Below are 24,628 nucleotides of genomic sequence, written 5' to 3' on the forward strand. Positions count from 1 at the left end.
TGGAAGCTCAACGTGGTGCCCAAAGTTTAGAGTGTTTTGGTGGAGAGTTCTTCGCGGAATTCTCCCTGATGAATACACTTTGAAGAGGCCTCATATTCCAGAAGTAAGCAGATGCAAGATCTGCCTTGCGATGGATGAAGATCTCCATCATGCATTGATTTCATGTTCACATGCCAAATGTTTCTGGAAGGAAGCGTGTGTGTGGTTTAATCTTCGGTTACACAAGCTACATCCTAGCTCGCGGGCAAGGGACATTTTGTGTGATCCTAGGTTTTCAGATTCAGAAAGAACAAAGATTATAACCATTATGTGGTCCATATGGCACTTGCGCAATCGCTTCAAGCATGAGAAGGAAGAAATCAATCCTGTAGTGGCTATCAAGATGATGAAAGAAGCTCTTGATGTGCTCGAACTGCCAAGAAATGTGGCTGTTGTACTACCGGGGCATGGTTGGAGGCCTTCGGATGCAAACATCCACTACTAGAGAAAACCTTACTAGTGGTGCTTGGTTTTTACATACCAGTAGCGCGCGCACCCACGCTACTGCTAGGGCGCTATAGCTATTATTTAACAGTAGCGCGTTTCTAAACAAGCGTTGCAGCTAAAATACTTAGTAGTAGCGCCTCTTTCTCTACCAACGCTACTACTATCATCACGTAGTAGTAGCGCCCTATTTTCACCCCACGCTACAACTAGGTAAGTATAAATTAAAAATAATAAAAAGAAGTCAGATGCAATATTCATGGAAATCAAGACAAGTCCAGTGCAAATAAACTAAGTTCACAGAACCATCTCACAAACATTAACGACAATACCACATTTAATATAACCACACAGTCTCACAAACTCATATTGCATGGATAGATCATAGTAGATAAGTCTACTAGGTAGTCATACTAGCATATATATGGTTCAGCAGCCACTGATAACCCACAAGTATAGGGGATCGCAACAGCTTTCGAGGGTAGAGTATTCAACCCAAATTTATTGATTCGACACAAGGGGAGCCAAAGAATATTCCCAAGTATTAGCAGCTGAGTTGTCAATTCAACCACACCTGGAAACTTAGTATCTGCAGCAAAGTGTTTAGTATCAAAGTAATATGATAGTGATGGTAACGGTAGCAAAAGAGTAATGAAAGCAAAGTAATATTTTTGGTATTTTTTAGTGATTGTAACAATAGCAACGGGAAAATAAATAAGCGTAAACCAGTATATGGAATGCTCGTAGGCATCTCTAGCAATAATGCCGCCCATACTAAAAGTGTTATCATTGTATAAACCTTGGAGCAAAATAATAATATTAGGGATACTAAGGTTTCCACAGTTTCCGCGACCAATTAAGCAACAACTAGCAAATAATGCAAAGTAATGTAAGACAGGAAAATGTATGCTAGTGATTCGTGCATCGGAAACCTTCCTAGTTTCCCCTACAATGATAGTATTAATAAATCCCTCCACATCATCACGATGTGGTTCTTCTATCTTGCCCTCAAAAGGGACTAAACAAATCTGACAAAAATCATAAAGTGACATCTCCTTATGCTCATCATATGAATGAAACTCCACCGTAGGTGGTGAGTTCCTAGAATGAAAATGAAAGTTTTGCACAAAGGTATTTGTGAGTAAGAAATACTGATCGCATTGATCGTGGAGGAAAGCGGTGAGGCCTGCATTATGAGCCAACTCATGAAAATCTTCATAAATCTCGGCTGCTCTTAAGAAATCCTCGGAAGGCCATTCACACACCCGAACCTCCGCGGTGCGCGGCAAATTATACTTAGGCTTCAGTGCCTTTTCCTTCGAGCTTTGGCTCGATGAGCCCCTCAATAATCTCCTCATCATTTTTTGAAAAATTCTGAAATTTTTAGTAACTTCAAAATAAAAGTAAACCAAACTCAATAATATTGATAGTAACTACTCCTACAAGTGCCTAGGGCCTATATCATGCATCAAAACTACTTTGACCATATAAATTTGACATGCAAGCTCAAGAACAGGGTCACCTAAGCAGCAAAAATTTGCAATGAATAAAGCACTAGAACAAAAACTAACCGGACCAATGGAGGAGTCACATACCAAGGAACAATCTCCCCAAGCAGTTTTATGAGAGGTCCTTTGAGCAAGGAGATTGAAAATGGCAGCAAAACGAGCTTGGACTCAGATTTGAGCTGGTTTTTCGTGTTTGTGTGAGGAAGAAGAAGAGGATGGGTGCAGGAATAAGTGGAGGAGGGCCACCGTGGGCCCACGAGGCAGGGAGCGCGCCCTAGGGGGTAGGCGCGCCCTCCACCCTCGTGGCAAGGTGGTTTGCCCCCTGGTGTGTTCTTTGTTCCATAAATCCTCAAATATTCTATAAAAATCATATTTAATTTTCAGGGCATTTGGAGAACTTTTATTTTTGAGGTATTTTTATATTGCACGGATAATCAGATAACAGACAGAAAATTATTTATTTTATTTTATGTCAACTAAATAACAGAAAGTATAGAGAGGGTACAGAGGGTTGTGCTTCTAGTTTCATCCATCTCATGCTCGTCAAAAGGAATCCACTAACAAGGTTGATCAACTCTTGTTAACAAACTCATTCTGATAAACATGAAACCGGAGAAATTTCGAATAACACTAGGTTACCTCAACAGGGATATGCACATCCCCAATAATAAGTATATCATATTTCTTCTTGACAGTAGGAAGAGGAAATTCAAAACCTCCAAATATAATCGATGGAATTTTTCTGATAGAATTGATACTATGAACTTGAGGTTGTTTCCTCGGAAAGTGTACCGTATCCTCATTACCATTAACATGAAAAGTGACATTGCCTTTGTTGCAATCAATAAAAGCCCCTGCGGTATTAAGAAAAGGTCTTCCAAGAATAATAGACATACTATCGTCCTCGGGAATATCAAGAATAACAAAGTCCGTTAAAATAGTAACGTTTGCAACCACAACAGGCACATCCTCACAAATACCGACAGGTATAGCAGTTGATTAATCAACCATTTGCAAAGATATTTCAGTAGGTGTCAACTTATTCAAATCAAGTCTACGATATAAAGAGAGAGGCATAACACTAACACTGGCTCCAAGATCACAAAAAGCAGTTTTAACATAGTTTCTTTTAATGGAGCATGGTATAGTAGGTACTCATGGATCTCCAAGTTTCTTTGGTACTCCACCCTTAAAAGTATAATTAGCAAGCATGGTGGAAATTTCAGCTTTCGGTATCTTTCTTTTATTTGTAATAATATCTTTCATATACTTAGCATAAGGATTTGTTTTGAGCATATCAGTCAATCGCATACGCAAAAAGATAGGTCTAATCATTTCAGCAAAGTGCTCAAAATCCTCATCATCCTTTTTCTTGGATGGTTTGGGAGGAAAAGGCATGGGTTTCTGAACCCAAGGTTCTCTTTCTTTACCATGTTTCCTAGCAACAAAGTCTTTCTTATCATAACGTTGATTCTTTGATTGTGGGTTATCAAGATCAACAGCAGGTTCAATTTCTACATCATTATCATTACTAGGTTGAGCATTAATATTAACATCATCATTAACATTTTCATTAGGTTCATGTTCATTGCCAGATTGTGTTTCAGCATCAGACATAGATATACCATTTGGATTATCACGTGGTTCAGCAATAGGTTCAGTAGAAGTTTGCATAGTTCTATCATTTTTCTTTTTCTTCCTTTCAGAAGAACTAGGTGCATCAATATTATTTCTCTGAGAATCTTGCTCAATTCTCTTAGGGTGGCCTTCAGGATACAAAGGTTCCTGAGTCATTCTACCAGTTCTAGTAGCCACTTTAACAGCATAATCATTTTTCTTACTATTCATCTCATTGAGCAATTCTTTTTTAGCTTTAAGTACTTGTTCTACTTGAGTGGTAACCATAGAAGCATGTTTGCTAACAAGTTTAAGTTCACCTCTAATATTAGCCATATAATCACCCAAGTATTTAATCATATCAGCATCTTGTTTTAATTGTCTACCAAAATAAGCATTGAAGTCTTCTTTCTTAAACATAAAATTATCAAACTCATCCAAGCATTGACTAGCAATTTTAGCAGGAGGGATTTCAGCTTTATCATATCTATAGAGAGAATTTACCTTTACTACCTATGTCGGGTTATCGAGGTCTGGAGGTTCTTTAATAAATAAAGGATTAAGATCATATGTTTCTTCAACATGCGGTAAATTAAGACCATGTATTTCTTCAATAGGAGGTAAATTCTTAACATCTTCAGCTTTAATACCTTTTTCTTTCATAGATTTCTTTGCCTCTTGCATATCTTCGGGACTGAGAAATAGAATACCTCTCTTCTTCGGAGTTGATTTAGGAATAGGATCGTTAATTGGAGCAGGAGCTCGCTCCGGAGGTGTCCAATTATTTTCATTTGTCAACATATTATTCAATAAGATTTCAGCTTCATCCGGTGTTCTTTCCCTGAAAAGAGAACCAGCACAACTATCCAGGTAATCTCTGGAAGCATCGGTTAGTCCATTATAAAAGATATCAAGTATTTCATTTTCTTAAGAGGATGATCAGGCAAAGCATTAAGTAACTTGAGAAGCCTCCCCCAAGCTTGTGGGAGACTCTCTTCTTTAATTTGCACAAAGTTGTATATTTCCTTTAAAGCAGCTTGTTTCTTATGAGCAGGGAAATATTTAGCAGAGAAGTAATAAATCATATCCTGGGGACTACGCACACAACCAGGATCAAGAGAATTAAACCATATCTTAGCATCACCCTTTAATGAGAACGGAAATATTTTAAGGATATAAAAGTAGTGAGATCTCTCATCATTAGTGAACAGGGTGGCTATATCATTTAATTTAGTAAGATGTGCTACAACAGTTTCAGATTCATAGCCATGAAAAGGATCAGATTCAACCAAAGTAATTATATCAGGATCAACAGAGAATTCATAATCCTTATCAGCAACACAGATAGGTGAAGTAGCAAAAGTAGGGTCAGGTCTCATCCTAGCATTTAGAGATTGCTTATTCCATTTAGCTAATAACCTTTTGAGTTCATATCTATCTTTGCAAGCTAAGATAGCTAAAGAAGCATCTTGATCAAATAAATAACCCTCGGGAATAACAAGTGATTCTTCATCATCACTTTCATCTTCATAATCAGATTCAATATTTTCAATCTCTCTGGCCCTAGCAAGTCGTTCCTCGAGAAAATCACTAAGTGGCATAGTAGTATCAGGCATAGAGGTAGTTTCATCATAAGTATCATGCATAGCAGAAGTAGCATCATCAATAACATGCGACATATCAGAACGAATAGCAGAAGCAGGTGTAGGTGTCGCAAGCTTACTCATAACAGAAGGTGAATCAAGTGCAGAGCTAGATGGCAGTTCCTTACCTCCCCTCGTAGTTGAGGGATAGATCTTGGTTTTTGGATCTCTCAAGTTCTTCATAGTGTCCAGCAGATATAAATCCCAAGTGACTCAAAGAATAGAGCTATGCTCCCCGGCAACGGCGCCAGAAATTAGTCTTGATAACCCACAAGTATAGGGGATCGCAACAGCTTTCGAGGTTAGAGTATTCAACCCAAATTTATTGATTCAACACAAGGGGAGCCAAAGAATATTCCCAAGTATTAGCAGTTGAGTTGTCAATTCAACCACACCTGGAAACTTAGTATCTGCAGCAAAGTGTTGAAGGAAATATGCCCTAGAGGCAATAATAAAGTTATTATTTATTTCCTTATAATCATGATAAATGTTTATTATTCATGCTAGAATTGTATTTTCCGGAAACATAATACATGTGTGAATACATAGACAAACAGAGTGTCACTAGTATGCCTCTACTTGACTAGCTCGTTAATCAAAGATGGTTATGTTTCCTAACCATGAACAATGAGTTGTTATTTGATTAACGAGGTCACATCATTAGTAGAATGATCTGATTGACATGACCCATTCCATTAGCTTAGCACCTGATCGTTTAGTATGTTGCTATTGCTTTCTTCATGACTTATACATGTTCCTACGACTATGAGATTATGCAACTCCCGTTTACCGGAGGAACACTTTGGGTACTACCAAACGTCACAACGTAAATGGGTGATTATAAAGGAGTACTACAGGTGTCTCCAATGGTCGATGTTCGGTTGGCGTATTTCGAGATTAGGATTTGTCACTCCGATTGTCGGAGAGGTATCTCTGGGCCCTCTCGGTAATACACATCACATAAAGCCTTGCAAGCATTACAACTAATATGTTAGTTGTGAGATGATGTATTACGGAACGAGTAAAGAGACTTGCCGTTAACGAGATTGAACTAGGTATTGGATACCGACGATCGAATCTCGGGCAAGTAACATACCAATGACAAAGGGAACAACGTATGTTGTTATGCAGTCTGACCGATAAAGATCTTTGTAGAATATGTAGGAGCCAATATGGGCATCCAGGTCCCGCTATTGGTTATTGACCAGAGACATGTCTCGGTCATGTCTACATTGTTCTCGAACCCGTAGGGTCCGCACGCTTAAGGTTACGATGACAGTTATATTATGAGTTTATGCATTTTGATGTACCGAAGGTTGTTCGGAGTCCCGGATGTGATCACGGACATGACGAGGAGTCTCGAAATGGTCGAGACGTAAAGATTGATATATTGGAAGCCTATGTTTGGACATCGGAAGTGTTCCGGGTGAAATCGGGATTTTACCGGGTTACCGGGAGGTTACCGGAACCCCCCGGGAGCCATATGGGCCATCATGGGCCTTAGTGGAAAGGAGAAAGGGGCAGCCCAAGGTGGCTGCGCCTCTTTCCCCTCCCTAGTCCTATTAGGACTAGGAGAAGGTGGCCGGCCCCCCTCTCTCCCTTCCCCTCCGAGGAATCCTAGTTGGACTAGGATTGGGGGGAGGAATCCTACTCCCAGAGGGAGTAGGACTCTCCTGCGCCTCCCTCTTTGGCCGGCCAGCCTCCCCTCCTCTCCTCCTTTATATACGGAGGCAGGGGCACCTCTAAACACACAAGTTGACACAAGTTGATCCACGTGATCGATTCCTTAGCCGTGTGCGGTGCCCCCTGCCACCATATTCCTCGATAATACTGTAGCGGAGTTTAGGCGAAGCCCTGCTGCTGTAGTTCATCAAGATCGTCACCACGCCGTCGTGCTGACGAAACTCTTCCCCGACACTTTGCTGGATCGGAGTCCGGGGATCGTCATCGAGCTGAACGTGTGCTCGAACTCGGAGGTACCGTAGTTTCGGTGCTTGATCGGTTGGATCGTGAAGACGTACGACTACTTCCTCTACGTCGTGTCATTGCTTCCGCAGTCGGTCTGCGTTGGGTACGTAGACAACACTCTCCTCTCGTTGCTATGCATCACATGATCCTGTGTGCGCGTAGGAAATTTTTTGAAATTACTACGAAACCCAACAGTGGTATCCGAGCCAGGTTAATGATGTTGATGTTATATGCACGAGTAGAACACAAGTGAGTTGTGGACGATACAAGTCATACTGCCTACCAGCATGTCATATTTTGGTTCAGCGGTATTGTTGGACGAGACGACCCGGACCAACCTTACGCGAGACCGGTTCCCTCGACGTGCTTTGCACAGAGATGGCTTGCGGGCGACTGCCTCTCCAACTTTAGTTGAACCAAGTATGGCTACGCCCGGTCCTTGCGAAGGTTAAAACGGAGTCTATTTGACAAACTATCGTTGTGGTTTTGATGCGTAGGTGAGATTGGTTCTTACTTAAGCCCGTAGCAGCCACGTAAAACATGCAACAACAAAGTAGAGGACGTCTAACTTGTTTTTGCAGGGCATGTTGTGATGTGATATGGTCAAGGCATGATGCTGAATTTTATTGTATGAGATGATCATGTTTTGTAACCAAGTTATCGGCAACTGGCAGGAGCCATATGGTTGTCGCTTTATTGTATGCAATGCAATCGCGATGTAATGCTTTACTTTATTACTAAACGGTAGTGATAGTCGTGGAAGCATAAGATTGGCGAGACGACAACGATGCTACGATGGAGATCAAGGTGTCGCGCCGGTGACGATGGTGATCATGACGGTGCTTCGGAGATGGAGATCACAAGCACAAGATAATGATAGCCATATCATATCACTTATATTGATTGCATGTGATGTTTATCTTTTTATGCATCTTATCTTGCTTTGATTGACGGTAGCATTATAAGATGATCTCTCACTAAATTATCAAGAAGTGTTCTCCCTGAGTATGCACCGTTGCAAAAGTTCTTCGTGCTGAGACACCACGTGATGATCGGGTGTGATAGGCTCTACGTTCAAATACAACGGGTGCGAAACAGTTGCGCACGCAGAATACTCAGGTTAAACTTGACGAGCCTAGCATATGCAGATATGGCCTCGGAACACGGAGACCGAAAGGTCGAGCGTGAATCATATAGTAGATATGATCAACATAATGATGTTCACCGATGAAACTACTCCATCTCACGTGATGATCGGACATGGTTTAGTTGATTTGGATCACGTGATCACTTAGAGGATTAGAGGGATGTCTATCTAAGTGGGAGTTCTTTAATAATATGATTAATTGAACTTAAAATTTATCATGAACTTAGTCCCTGATAGTATCTTGCTTGTTTATGTTGATTGTAGATAGATGGCTCGTGCTGTTGTTCCGTTAAATTTTAATGCGTTCCTTGAGAAAGCAAAGTTGAAAGATGATGGTAGCAATTACACGGACTGGGTCCGTAACTTGAGGATTATCCTCATTGCTGCAAAGAAGAATTACGTCCTGGAAGCACCGCTGGGTGCCAGGCCTGCTGCTGGAGCAACGCCAGATGTTATGAACGTCTGGCAGAGCAAAGCTGATGACTACTCGATAGTTCAGTGTGCCATGCTTTACGGCTTAGAATCGGGACTTCAACGACGTTTTGAACGTCATGGAGCATATGAGATGTTCCAGGAGTTGAAGTTAATATTTCAAGCAAATGCCCGGATTGAGAGATATGAAGTCTCCAATAAGTTCTATAGCTGCAAGATGGAAGAGAACAGTTCTGTCAGTGAGCATATACTCAAAATGTATGGGTATAATAATCACTTGATTCAATTGGGAGTTAATCTTCCAGATGATTGCGTCATTGACAGAATTCTCCAATCACTGCCACCAAGCTACAAGAGCTTCGTGATGAACTATAATATGCAAGGGATGAACAAGACTATTCCCGAGCTCTTCGCAATGCTAAAAGCTGCGGAGGTAGAAATCAAGAAGGAGCATCAAGTGTTGATGGTTAACAAGACCACTAGTTTCAAGAAAAAGGGAAAAGGGAAGAAAAAGGGGAACTTCAAAAAGAACGGCAAGCAAGTTGCTGCTCAAGAGAAGAAACCCAAGTCTAGACCTAAGCCTGAAACTGAGTGCTTCTACTGCAAGCAGACTGGTCACTGGAAGCGGAACTGCCCCAAGTATTTGGCGGATAAGAAGGATGGCAAGGTGAACAAAGGTATATGTGATATACATGTTATTGATGTGTACCTTACCAATGCTCGCAGTAGCACCTGGGTATTTGATACTGGTTCTGTTGCTAATATTTGCAACTCGAAACAGGGACTACAGAATAAGCGGGCACTGGCAAAGGACGAGGTGACGATGCGCGTGGGAAACGGTTCCAAAGTCGATGTGATCGCGGTCGGCACGCTACCTCTACATCTACCTTCGGGATTAATATTAGACCTAAATAATTGTTATTTGGTACCAGCGTTGAGCATGAACATTATATCTGGATCTTGTTTAATGCGAGACGGTTATTCATTTAAATCAGAGAATAATTGTTGTTCTATTTATATGAGTAATATCTTTTATGGTCATGCACCCTTGAAGAGTGGTCTATTCTTACTAAATCTCGATAGTAGTAATACACATATTCATAATGTTGAAACCAAAAGATACAGAGTTGATAATGAAAGTGCAACTTATTTGTGGCACTGTCGTTTAGGTCATATCGGTGTAAAACGCATGAAGAAACTCCATACTAATGGACTTTTGGAACCACTTGATTATGAATCACTTGGTACTTGCGAACCGTGCCTCATGGGCAAGATGACTAAAACACCGTTCTCCGGTACTATGGAGAGAGCAACAGATTTGTTGGAAATCATACATACCGATGTATGTGGTCCGATGAATATTGAGGCTCGTGGCGGATATCGTTATTTTCTCACCTTCACAGATGATTTGAGCAGATATGGATATATCTACTTAATGAAGCATAAGTCTGAAACATTTGAAAAGTTCAAAGAATTTCAGAGTGAAGTTGAAAATCATCGTAATAAGAAAATAAAGTTTCTACGATCTGATCGTGGAGGAGAATATTTGAGTTACGAGTTTGGTGTACATTTGAAAAACTGTGGAATAGTTTCGCAACTCACGCCCCCCCGGAACACCACAGCGTAATGGTGTGTCCGAACGTCGTAATCGTACTTTACTAGATATGGTGCGATCTATGATGTCTCTTACAGATTTACCGCTATCATTTTTGGGGATATGCTTTAGAGATGGCCGCATTCACGTTAAATAGGGCACCATCAAAATCCGTTGAGACGACGCCTTATGAACTATGGTTTGGCAAGAAACCAAAGTTGTCGTTTCTTAAAGTTTGGAGCTGCGATGCTTATGTGAAAAAACTTCAACCTGATAAGCTCGAACCCAAATCAGAGAAATGTGTATTCATAGGATACCCAAAGGAAACTGTTGGGTACACCTTCTATCACAGATCCGAAGGCAAAACATTTGTTGCTAAGAATGGATCATTTCTAGAGAAGGAGTTTCTCTCGAAAGAAGTGAGTGGGAGGAAAGTAGAACTTGACGAGGTAACTGTACCTGCTCCCTTACTGGAAAGTAGTTCATCACAGAAAACTGTTTCAGTGACACCTACACCAGTTAGTGAGGAAGCCAATGATAATGATCATGAAACTTCAGATCAAGATACTACTGAACTTCGTAGATCAACCAGAGTAAGATCCGCACCAGAGTGGTACGGTAATCCTGTTCTGGAGGTCATGCTACTAGATCATGATGAACCTACGAACTATGAAGAAGCGATGGTGAGCCCAGATTCCGCAAAGTGGCTAGAAGCCATGAAATCTGAGATAGGATCCATGTATGAGAACAAAGTATGGAATTTGGTTGACTTGCCTGATGATCGGCAAGCGATTGAGAATAAATGGATCTTTTAGAAGAAGACTGACGCTGATGGTAATGTTACTGTCTACAAAGCTCGACTTGTCGCAAAAGGTTTTCGGCAAGTTCAAGGAATTGACTACGATGAGACCTTCTCACCCGTAGCGATGCTTAAGTCCGTCCGAATCATGTTAGCAATTGCCGCATTTTATGATTATGAAATTTGGCAAATGGATGTCAAAACTGCATTCCTGAATGGATTCCTGGAAGAAGAGTTGTATATGATGCAACCAAAAGGTTTTGTCGATCCAAAGGGAGCTAACAAAGTGTGCAAACTCCAGCGATCCATTTATGGACTGGTGCAAGCCTCTCGGAGTTGGAATAAACGTTTTGATAGTGTGATCAAAGCATTTGGTTTTATACAGACTTTTGGAGAAGCCTGTATTTACAAGAAAGTGAGTGGGAGCTCTGTAGCATTTCTGATATTATATGTGGATGACATATTACTGATTGGAAATGATATAGAATTTCTGGATAGCATAAAGGGATACTTGAATAAAAGTTTTTCAATGAAAGACCTCGGTGAAGCTGCTTACATATTAGGCATTAAGATCTATAGAGACAGATCAAGACGCTTAATTGGACTTTCACAAAGCACATACCTTGACAAAATTTTGAAGAAATTCAAAATGGATCAAGCAAAGAAAGGGTTCTTGCCTGTGTTACAAGGTGTGAAATTGAGTAAGACTCAATGCCCGACCACTGCAGAAGATAGAAGGAATATGAAAGATGTTCCCTATGCATCAGCCATAGGCTCTATCATGTATGCAATGCTGTGTACCAGACCTGATGTGTGCCTTGCTATAAGTTTAGCAGGGAGGTACCAAAGTAATCCAGGAATGGATCACTGGACAGCGGTCAAGAACATCCTGAAATACCTGAAAAGGACTAAGGATATGTTTCTCGTATATGGAAGTGACAAAGAGCTCATCGTAAAAGGTTACGTTGATGCAAGCTTTGACACTGATCCGGACGATTCTAAATCGCAAACCGGATACGTGTTTACATTAAACGGTGGAGCTGTCAGTTGGTGCAGTTCTAAACAAAGCGTCGTAGCGGGATCTACATGTGAAGCGGAATACATAGCTGCTTCGGAAGCAGCAAATGAAGGAGTCTGGATGAAGGAGTTCATATCCGATCTAGGTGTCATACCTAGTGCATCGGGTCCAATGAAAATCTTTTGTGACAATACTGGTGCAATTGCCTTGGCAAAGGAATCCAGATTTCACAAAAGGACCAAACACAGCAAGAGACGCTTCAACTCCATCCGGGATCTAGTCCAGGTGGGAGACATAGAGATTTGCAAGATACATACGGATCTGAATATTGCAGACCCGTTGACTAAGCCTCTTCCACGAGCAAAACATGATCAGCACCAAAGCTCCATGGGTGTTAGATTCATTACAGTGTAATCTAGATTATTGACTCTAGTGCAAGTGGGAGACTGAAGGAAATATGCCCTAGAGGCAATAATAAAGTTATTATTTATTTCCTTATAATCATGATAAATGTTTATTATTCATGCTAGAATTGTATTTTCCGGAAACATAATACATGTGTGAATACATAGACAAACAGAGTGTCACTAGTATGCCTCTACTTGACTAGCTCGTTAATCAAAGATGGTTATGTTTCCTAACCGTGAACAATGAGTTGTTATTTGATTAACGAGGTCACATCATTAGTAGAATGATCTGATTGACATGACCCATTCCATTAGCTTAGCACCTGATCGTTTAGTATGTTGCTATTGCTTTCTTCATGACTTATACATGTTCCTACGACTATGAGATTATGCAACTCCCGTTTACCGGAGGAACACTTTGGGTACTACCAAACGTCACAACGTAAATGGGTGATTATAAAGGAGTACTACAGGTGTCTCCAATGGTCGATGTTGGGTTGGCGTATTTCGAGATTAGGATTTGTCACTCCGATTGTCGGAGAGGTATCTCTGGGCCCTCTCGGTAATACACATCACATAAAGCCTTGCAAGCATTACAACTAATATGTTAGTTGTGAGATGATGTATTACGGAACGAGTAAAGAGACTTGCCGTTAACGAGATTGAACTAGGTATTGGATACCGACGATCGAATCTCGGGCAAGTAACATACCGATGACAAAGGGAACAACGTATGTTGTTATGCGGTCTGACCGATAAAGATCTTTGTAGAATATGTAGGAGCCAATATGGGCATCCAGGTCCCGCTATTGGTTATTGACTAGAGACATGTCTCGGTCATGTCTACATTGTTCTCGAACCCGTAGGGTCCGCACGCTTAAGGTTACGATGACAGTTATATTATGAGTTTATGCATTTTGATGTACCGAAGGTTGTTCGGAGTCCCGGATGTGATCACGGACATGACGAGGAGTCTCGAAATGGTCGAGACGTAAAGATTGATATATTGGAAGCCTATGTTTGGACATCGGAAGTGTTCCGGGTGAAATCGGGATTTTACCGGGTTACCGGGAGGTTACCGGAACCCCCCGGGAGCCATATGGGCCATCATGGGCCTTAGTGGAAAGGAGAAAGGGGCAGCCCAAGGTGGCTGCGCCTCTTTCCCCTCCCCTAGTCCTATTAGGACTAGGAGAAGGTGGCCGGCCCCCCTCTCTCCCTTCCCCTCCGAGGAATCCTAGTTGGACTAGGATTAGGGGGAGGAATCCTACTCCCAGAGGGAGTAGGACTCTCCTGCGCCTCCCTCTTTGGCCGGCCAGCCTCCCCTCCTCTCCTCCTTTATATACGGAGGCAGGGGCACCTCTAAACACACAAGTTGACACAAGTTGATCCACGTGATCGATTCCTTAGCCGTGTGCGGTGCCCCCTGCCACCATATTCCTCGATAATACTGTAGCGGAGTTTAGGCGAAGCCCTGCTGCTGTAGTTCATCAAGATCGTCACCACGCCGTCGTGCTGACGAAACTCTTCCCCGACACTTTGCTGGATCGGAGTCCGGGGATCGTCATCGAGCTAAACGTGTGCTCGAACTCGGAGGTACCGTAGTTTCGGTGCTTGATCGGTTGGATCGTGAAGACGTACGACTACTTCCTCTACGTCGTGTCATTGCTTCCGTAGTCGGTCTGCGTTGGGTACGTAGACAACACTCTCCTCTCGTTGCTATGCATCACATGATCCTGTGTGCGCGTAGGAAAATTTTTGAAATTACTACGAAACCCAACAAGTGTTTAGTAGCAAAGTAATATGATAGTGATGGTAATGGTAGCAAAAGAGTAATGAAAGCACAGTAATATTTTTAGTATTTTGTAGTGATTGTAACAATAGCAACGGGAAAGTAAATAAGCGTAAACCAGTATATGGAAAGCTCATAGGCATCGGATCAATGATGGATAATTATGCCGGATGCGGTTCATCGTGTAACAGTCATAACATAGGGTGACACAGAACTAGCTCCAATTCGTCAATGTAATGTAGGCATGTATTCCGAATATAGTCATACGTGCTTATGGAAAAGAACTTGCATGACATCTTTTGTCCTACCCTCCCGTGGCAGCGGGGTCCTAATGGAAACTAAGGGATATTAAGGCCTCCTTTTAATAGAGAACCGGAACAAAGCATTAGCACATAGTGAATACATGAACTCCTCAAACTACGGTCATCACCGGTAAGTATCCTGATTATTGTCACTTCGGGGTTAACGGATCATAACACATAATAGGTGACTATAGACTTGCAAGATATGATCTAGAACTCTCATATATTGATGAAAACATAATAGGTTCAGATCTGAAATCATGGCACTCGGGCCCTAGTGACAAGCATTAAGCATAGCAAAGTCATAGCAACATCAATCTCAGAACATAGTGGATACTAGGGATCAAACCCTAACAAAACTAACTCGATTACATGGTGAATCTCATCCAACCCATCACCGTCCAGCAAGCCTACAATGGAATTACTCACGCACGGCGGTGAGCATCATGAAATTGGTGATGGAGGATGGTTGATGATGACGACGACGACGAATCCCCCTCTCTGGAGCCCCGAACAGACTCCAGATGAGCCCTCCCGAGAGGTTTTAGGGCTTGGCAGCGGCTCCGTATCGTAAAACGCGATGATTTCTTCTCTCTAATTTGTTTCTCCCCGAAAGCAGTTATATAGAGTTCGATTTGGAGTCGGGGGTCTCCAGGGGGCCCACGAGGTAGGGGGCGCGCCCTAGGGGGGGCGCCCCCCACCCTCGTGAGAAGGGTGTGGGCCCCCTGGTCTTCATCTTTGGCGAGGATTTTTTATTATTTATTGTAAGATATCCCATGGAGTTTCAGGTCATTCCGAGAACTTTTGTTTTCTGCACATAAAACAACATCATGGCAATTCTGCTGAAAACAACGTCAGTCCGGGTTAGTTCCATTCAAATCATACAAGTTAGAGTCCAAAACAAGGGCAAAAGTGCTTGGAAAAGTAGATACGACGGAGACGTATCAGCCACACGCATGCATATGTAGTTCTAGATGATATCGATGACGATCATCATCCTCAAGCCTGGGCGGTGGGTGTTCCTTATAGTAATTAGGATTGCCTGTCCAACATGAAGATTCTAGCCGACGAGGAAGCTCTTCCACCCAACTGAGTTAAAGTGTGTGCGACCGTCCCTGATGGAGCCCCTCACGGTAAGGCGTATTCCAGCAGAGCCTTCTTCATCAGGCTTGATACCACAACTCTCAGATAGGCTCTTGGCAATTTCTGAATAATCAAAACATATCAATTAATAAGTAGCCTCACACATTCTACACTATCAGAAGACAGTACTACATTTCTACTAAGCATGAATCCTACTAATAAGTATATATGGATTCTACACTATTAACAGTTCTTTGGATTCTACACGAAGCATATATATCATCGGATTCGCTAAGCATATAGATCATCGGATTCACTAAGCATATATATCATCGGATTCACTAAGCATATATATCATCGGACTCTATGCTAAGTATAACAATAAAGCATATCATCAAATAACTATAGTAAATGCAACATACCATGACATGCCGATCAACCATGGTACTTGTCAGGCGGGTCACAAATGGCACCCCGACGAAGTCAGCACGCGGCGGAATGATGTCCCATAGGTTGCACACCTCCTCCTCGCTCAACCTCATTCTTTGATCTACGATGGCTTCATCAAGTGGGTCGTCATCATCCTCATCATCTTCATCATTTTCCGCTTTGTTGACATAAATGATGGCCAGCTTGGGTCTTTCTGCTCTGAAGGAGAAGTTGATCAACTCACCACCGGTGATACGCATGTGGGTGATGAAACGGACCCATCCATCTCCTCCCACATGCGTCATATTTTATCCTTTCTCGACCTCCATAGTGTAGGGGCCCCCAGGAGCCTCAAAGGTCACGGAGTCTCCGGTCAGCTTGTTGAATTCCGACCTCACATTGCATGGGATGATCTGTGTACAAAAGGCAAAATGATATATACATGATGAATTAATGCCAATAACACTAAAAACAAAATAGTGGTTACTAGTTTCATATAATTTATTACCGCCGCATGAAGAAAACTAGACTGGAAGTAGATGCCGAACAGCGTGCCAGTTGCAAGGCTGCTGGCGCACCTTGACTTGCACCGTTGACATGGTGGTGGTGGTGGTGGTGGCGCCATTTCCCTAAAGCAGTATGATTAAAGGATTAACGATCCAAAAAGTAAACATAAAGTTTTCAATACACATCAGGTTTTGAATAATATACACATCAGGTTCACATCATAGAGAATACACATCAGATTCACATGGCAAGCAGAATAACAACTAAATTGTAGTTCAGTTCAGACTAACCTATAGAGATAATGTAATCCAAACAGAGCCTGATAATAAGATAAATGGCATATTGCCATTATTGCGCAAGAAGACAAGCAAAAGTAGTTCAAAAACAGCCTAATTCTACATTATTAGTAGATAAAATACCATTTATTCACACATTAATCGAGGCAGCTATAAGGCAGCAATAAGATCATCAATAGATAAAATACCATTTATTTACACAAATATCAATTATGCATTATCTCTGCAAGCATGGCAAAGCAGAGCAATAACTCTTCCATCCTCATCAAGGACAACTCCCAGCCCTGACACAAGGGTAAAAACACTTCCATCCTCATCAAGGACAACTGAACTAAGTAGATCAATCCAGGGAAACACTTTATCTATTCCCACATCCAAAAGTAGAACCAGCTTAGAATCTTTCAAAACAGCACGGCACAAGATTCACAAAACACAATAAGTAAACATCCATTCCACCTTTGGCATTAAAACTATAAAAGGCAAACACCCCCTTTTAGATCAAATACAACTCTCTGTCTCTCTGTGTTTTCTTTTTCTGAAATTTACCAAAAATGGGCTCACTAACAGCATCACATGGATAGCGATTTGGGTCGATCATTCCATTAACGGTCGGGTGCTGGTGGATCGATGCCGTCACCGGCTAACCTCCTCCTACTCCTAAAAGTTGTTGGTTGTAGTTGTCGTGACAGCAGCACCGACGAGCAGAGCTGAAGAAATCATCAACACACGCTGCCTCTCCAGTCCTGCATCAGCTTCACCCACGAGCAGAGCCGTACTAATAACTACCCCTTCACCGCTTTAATCTCCAACGACAAGGGTCGGCGTCAGCAAATGAACAACCACAGTTCGTTCGGCAAGGGCAACACAGTTCTTTCGATTTGGGTCGATTTGGATCCATCAGATACCCTGGCGAATTGCTGACCTAACTTGTCGCCCTCTCTGCCATTCTCCAGCTCCTTCCCCTTTCCCTTCTCCCTGGCCCTCTACTTGCCCACCGCCGTCGCCCTGCTCTCCCGCTGTTACTCCTCCCGCCACGTGCTGTCCAGCAGCTCCCGCCGCCTCTTGTCCCTCTCCTGCAGCGCTCCCGCCGTCCAACAAAAAGCCTCTACTTCTCTCTCTACTCTCTCACGCGAGGAAACAAGCCTGCAAGAACACGTCGAGCGAACCAGACCCGTCGCATCGAAGCGCGGAGCCACCGTGCAATCCATAGATCCCTTTCCCCCACGCGAAATCCCAAAACATGGTGAGCTGCAGCGGCGAATCGATCGGAGCCTAGTGGTGGCGCGCGCAGGGAGGAGGAGATCAAGGGGGACTTACGGTGCTGGAGCGTCGGAGGAGGCGAGAGGCGACAGCGCGTGGTGGCGGCGCACAGCGCCGTCGGCGGGGGTGAGGTGGCCGGGGAGGAACCCTAACCACGGCGGCGGCGTCGGGCGGAGGGGATCGATGTTGATCCAGAGTGAGGGGGTGCAAGGGGAGACCGGCGCGCGGGCCGGTTTTCTTTTCCTCTAGTAGTAGATCTGGGTAGAGGCCGGTGCTACTGCTAAGCCCACCAGCTGTAGCGCCCGTTCGAAACAAACGCTAGAGGTAAGTGGGCTACCGTTTTTGCCCTACGGCCCACGTAACAGCAACGCGGCCCAAACTAACAAACGTTGTTGTTATTAAGTAGTAGTAGCGTGTTTTGTACCAGGCGCCACTGGTAAATACTAGTAGCGTGGGTGCTTAAACAAGCGCTACTGGTAAACATCTATCTATAAGCATTTTCCTAGTAGTGATTGTCAAGATCAACACCGATGGTGCCATCGATTTCGCAGGTAACTGCAGTGGCATGGGAGGTGTATCTCGTTCGGATGTGAAGTTCATGGGTGCTTAGTGTAAGCCCCACTTGGGCATTTTTGATCCACTGATAGCAGAAGCTCTTTCTATGCGGGATGGTGCGCTATTTGCGAAGCTACGCTGACTCACGCATGTGATCATGAAGGTGGACTGTCTGGAGATGGTACGACTCTGGAATACTCGTCACAATTCACGTTTGGTTGTGGCTCCGCTGTTACTTGGAATTGAAGAGCTAGTTAGTGACTTTACTTTATTTGATGTTCAACATGTAAATCGATCAGCAAATATTTCAGCACACCTATGTGCAAAGTCTGCTCGTGCACTAAGTGTGACTGATATGACACTGCCAGCTTCCTAGTGACCAGCTTACTTGCTGATTGTCCTAGGAATGCTTTCGTTTGAATAAAGCTCTTTGAATTGTCTGAAAAAAAGAATCCCAAGACGAGGAGGACCAATGCGTTATATAAAAAATACTGGCATGCCCCATGGCAACCGACCAAGCGACTTTCGGCGATTATCCCGGTTTTCCTAATCGCCGGACGCGGGGCCCGCCCGCGTGGGCGCACGAACGCTCCACGACGTGCGGGGAGCCATCTCCAACCTCCATTGCCCTGCCCGCACTACAACCAGCCAAGCTACCCATCCGACGGCGCTCCAGCGCACCGGCGAGCCGTGCCGGGCCGTCCGATGGCGGGCGTGGACCACCGATTGCTGTCGTTAATAATGGAACCATGGTGTGTGTGGGGTGGACTCGCGCGTTAGCCGTTGACGTAGCTTTTGATACGGGCCAATGACGACGGTTATGGTGTTGATATTGGTACGGCGATCCAATCCAAGTGTTATCTTAACGTAAACTAAGATTAAACTTTGCATGTCAACGTCCATGGCCAGGGATTGCACTAAGTACTCGACTGTTTTTGCTTTACAAGGCGGTTTTGTTTGCAATTGAATTGATGATGGGTGGGTCCGCTGCCGGTTGTTGATCTCGACGGCTCTGCTCGCAGAAAATGATGTGAGATGTTGACATCGCAATTCTCAAGCGAAAATTCTTCTGTCCCAGTTTGTGTGTGTGACAAAAGCAGCAGAGGAAGAAAAGGAGATGCATCCGTGGTGGCCTGGCAGCACTGGCGTTCAGAACTCATCCTAGGGCATGACCATATATCTCACCTACCCTTTTTTTTAGAAACGTCTGTAATTTTATTCATACTCATAACAATTATAGGTACACTGATTTGGATCTAAAAAACAAAAAAAATACAAAGTAACTTCTATATCTAAGAATTACAATCAAATCTTTTGTAAACACCTTCTTCGTTGTATCAATCTCTGTTATAAAAAATACTCCAAAGACTTCGGTAAAGAGGCTACATTGGATTGGACCAGCGATGTTGTGACTCTTTCACCCGCACGAACATTACCAATAATGATTTTTTTTAAAGCGCCTTGAGTCGCCCATTCAGAAAGATGGGAAGCCTTGATCAATGAATGTACATGGGCCAGGGATGATCCTCTAGAAGTGCAGGCTGCCGGATCACAATATCTTCATCATGATGTCGATGAAAGATTTCAACTTCACAAAGAATCAAACCAACACAAAAGGTTTGACACACCAGCATAAACTCTAGATCCAAATAATCGGATCTGCGAAGACAAAAAACTATCTAGCCTCATGGCACTGCCAAAAGAACGAGAGTAAATTTATTCTTACAAAAAACAATGATCACTAGACGATGAAAAAGAACATAGAACTCTTGAATATATCTTGCCTACTGTGATACTATTTTTCAGTCTGGCATCAACTATTTTCCCCGTGGAGGCATTGTTGGGCCGTCCAGATATGGGTTCCTGCGGGAGTGGTTTTTAGACACCTTTTTCTTTTCTTTATTATGTATGGTTTCTCTCTTGGTTCTTCATCGGTTTTTCTTGTAGTTTTTGTTTTTATGTGTTTCTTTAGCGGTTCTTTGGTTTTCATGGTTTTATCTTTTTATTTTGATTTTTGCGTCGGATTTCAGTGATTGTTTTGGGTTTCGCTTTTTTTTTTGTTTCTTTAACGGTTATCTTCAAAAATATTGGATTTTTTACTTTTTATATTCCTTTTCCTTTTTTCCTTTTATCAATACATGTAGTTTTTTCACACACATTATACATTTTTATACACCATGAACATTTTCTTATACCCATTTAACATTTTTCAAATGCATGGTTAACATTTTTCAAACATATCTTTTGATGTCTACTATTTTTCATACACATCTGCACTTTTTTGTATACATTTGAAATATTTTTATACATATTTAGGAGAACTCACATACATGATTATCATCTTTCAACCACGTGTTTGTATACATTTTTAATACACATTGAATTTTTTTATTATATGATTTTTATAAAAATACATGATTTTCCTTACACTGTATAAATTTTTTAAATGTCACAACCGTATTTCTGAAACACATGAATAATTTTTAAAATGGTAACGTATATGGAAACCTTTTTTAATTACACAATTTTGTTTCCAGAACATTTTTAAAAATGATATAAACATTTTTTTGATTACTTAAACTTTTTTTACATTGCATAAGAATTTTTTAGAATGTCACGTACATATTTTTGAAACTCGTGAACAGTTTTTTTAAATGTCTCAACATTTTTTTGAACACTATCAACATTTTTAAAATTTCTCTAACAATTTTGCTTTATCATTTTAAATTTTGTGGCTTGCTAATTTAAAAAAGTAAGTTTATGTTTGGGAATCATGTATGTTTTAGAATATTTTCAAATACATGAAAAAAAAACAAACAAATGAAAGTACTATAGATTGAGCTGCAACACAGAGATGAGTGATACATCCATTTTAGCGACGACTAATTTCGGGTGGAGGGAGTACTAGTTTGTGGTTCTTGTGCCACCCCAATTCCATGAGCGTGTGATATCAGTAAGTTGCGGTTCTTTTGTCGTTGCATGGCAGCACCGAACCGAATCCAACAAGTTGCCAGGGGATGTATGTTTGAGGTTTCTAGCTTCGTTGGACCATGGCGAACTGATGAGTTTCATTTTTTGATCTCGATCATGGGAGTCGGTTTTCTCAAGAAAGAAGATCATGGGAGTCGGTAACTGGATCGAAACAAATTCCATGCTAGTTATCTAAATGCAAATTCATCACTGCCCTGGCAACAGACTGCTCCTCTATTATATCATTATATTAACTTCCATACCAGTTATTGAAAAGCAAATTCATCATTTGAATTTGCTTAAACTTTGCGTTCTGAATGTGAATCTGGACCTTCTTTTCCAGCAACTTGGTTGTAGGTCACTCTCTTTTGTGAATTGGGCCGTCTCGGGCGAGCGAGACAACCTCTACAGGGCAGCGAAAGGGCCTTCGCACCGTCTAATGGCAAGGCAAAAGGGGATGCCAGTTGAAGCATTATTGAATCCACTACCACTAGCGCGGCATTGTGCGCACGGCAGTCACCGCTTTGTCTACAGAGCGAGCGCAAGTGTTCCTCAAATCGCGCAGCAACTCCCTTTTGAGGTCACTCGCTTTGCACTACGAAAACGTCGGAGCAGTGCTGAGAATCACTCAATCATCTTCAGATAAGGTCGTACGTGCACTGACTACATCACCCAATATATGAAACCAACGGGAAAAAAACAGTAGAACAAGCTTGCCGTTTCTGCATGACAGGGGGACCTTCTTGGGCTTATCGCCCAACGTATACCTGCGCTCCAACCGTCGGTCGGGTCGGCCCCCCCACGCACTCACTACTCCCTGCTCTGCTCTGCCTCTGCACGTATAAAGCCCGACCCAACGGAGGCAACGAAACACCAGCTCGCACTCGCTTGACACTAGCGAACCATCACCGGGAAGCCACGATCGAGCGCGCTCATGGGGGCGAGGCAGCGCGGCGAGAGAGGGGGTATCTCGACGTCCAAAAGGTCGAGGCTGGCGGCGGCGGCGGACGCGGCGTCGTGGTGCCTCGCGCTGGCGGCGCTGGCGGCGCTGCTGCTGGTGTGCTCGCTCGGGGAGACGTCGGAGGCCGCGGTGGTGGTGCGGGGCGCGTCGCTGTCGGCGCGGTGGCGGCCGTGCGAGGAGGTCTACGTGGTGGCGGAGGGGGAGACGCTGCACGGCATCAGCGACCGCTGCGGCGACCCCTACATCCTGGAGCGCAACCCGCACGTCCACGACCCCGACGACGTCTTCCTCGGCCTCGTCCTCAGGATCACGCCCTCCCTCCATCTTGAAGCCGTCCGTCCCCGCTAGCCCGTAGGTAGATCAAGAAAGAAGATGAGTTTGATTCTTCTGCAGAATCATTCCGGTTCGCTCTGAAGAACTCTGATTTACGAGTAACCTCGCTAGTCTTAGTGGTAGAGGACAGAGTGTCAGAGTGTCAGCCTTGTTTCCTTGTGATTCTCTCTTATACTTCGTGCGTGGAAAATTGGCTGAATCGTTGGGCCGTGGAGCAGAGGCGGTGTCAGGTATGTCCGGATGCGCCGCGCCGCTTATTAGGGCGAGCGCCCATTAGAGCAACTAGTTAACGATTACTTTTTCGAGAGCCTCCCAACAATCAGTGGGTTGAGAGCGTGTCTCTCGACGCTCTGGGTGTTTTCTTTTGGATTTTGTTTTTTCTTTAATTTTTTCACACGTGTTTTCGGCTTTTTAAATGTTTTTTTTTCGGTTTTATGGTTTTCCATCGGTCTTTCTTAGATTTTGGATGAAAAAAAACTTTGGGATTTTTTTTGCGAGAAAAAACTTGTTTTTTTCTTCTGTGAGAGGCACGACTCAGAAACGAAAAAAACGTGTTTTCTTTTTTCTTTTGCGAGAGACACGATTTTGACGAAAACAATTTAAGATTTGGACGCACGGTTTAAGAGATAAAATATTTTGAATAAACAGATGTATGAAGAAAACTCACAGAAATGATCTTTGAAAGAAGTACTAATCAATTAGTGATTTTGATATATAGCTTGTCTATAAAAGCGTAACTAGCGATTGTTCGACCTACCAAATAGTTTTGCCTTTCGCTAGGGTTTTTGGCTCGCTCGCCGCCACCACACCGGCGTTGAGATTTTCCTAATTTTCGCTTTAGCATCTACTTCGGCCCTCCTCACCATCTCACCTAGTTATCGGCCAACGTGGAATACCGTCCGCTCAACGCCGTCCGCCTGCAACAAGGACGCGGCCAACGTGGAATACCCACCATGCCGTGCACGCTGTCACATGTCCTCATCATGCCCTGTTGCTCGTCATACACGGCATTGCCAATTTCAAAGAAGGTAGATAATATCTCTGTGAATTTTCCCTAGCTTATGCCCTAGAGATTTTTCCTAAAACATTTATAGCTTTATGTTACTTTTTAACTACTGATTATCTCTTCAAATTTAGTACCACCATGTTGCCTATAAAGTATAAACTATGCCTCCGGCGCTGAGAAAAAATGTTAGATGAATTTTTTATGGAAATTGTTAAATGAGTTGATAGAATCCCATATGAATTCAGTGATAAAAAAATTAGCATAATACGAGCACCTCCAGAAATAGAGACTAGTTGCCGTCTTGCCGATGTTTATTATGTAGCAACAAATTAATGTTTTAATTCAGGATGGGCCTGTAGAAGACTTGAGATGTTAGATGAAACTTTTTAAGTAATATGTACTATTAATTACTTGGTATAAATACTACTTATAGATGCAATTTTGATAGCATTTGTATAAAGAAAATATTTGATACTCGCAAAAATATTTTCAATATAATTATTATTTTGATGTGTATTTTA

The 24,628-nt window shown here is 42.7% G+C and overlaps 1 protein-coding gene across 1 annotated transcript; it reads left to right on the forward strand.

The window, feature by feature from the left end:
• Positions 1-22,698: 22,698 nt before the first annotated feature.
• On the forward strand, positions 22,699-23,405 carry LOC119304176. The gene has a single exon (XM_037581348.1). It carries the CDS (start codon positions 22,742-22,744, stop codon positions 23,114-23,116), a length of 375 nt encoding a protein of 124 aa, XP_037437245.1. The 5' UTR covers positions 22,699-22,741; the 3' UTR covers positions 23,117-23,405.
• Positions 23,406-24,628: the final 1,223 nt, after the last annotated feature.

This window comes from Triticum dicoccoides, chromosome 5A (assembly GCF_002162155.2).
Source record: "Triticum dicoccoides isolate Atlit2015 ecotype Zavitan chromosome 5A, WEW_v2.0, whole genome shotgun sequence".
NCBI classification, from domain to species: domain Eukaryota; kingdom Viridiplantae; phylum Streptophyta; class Magnoliopsida; order Poales; family Poaceae; genus Triticum; species Triticum dicoccoides.

What these genes read in the sequence shown, in the direction of transcription:
- LOC119304176 (XM_037581348.1), top strand. Translation starts at nt 22,742, where the DNA reads ATGGGGGCGAGGCAGCGCGGCGAGAGAGGGGGTATCTCGACGTCCAAA.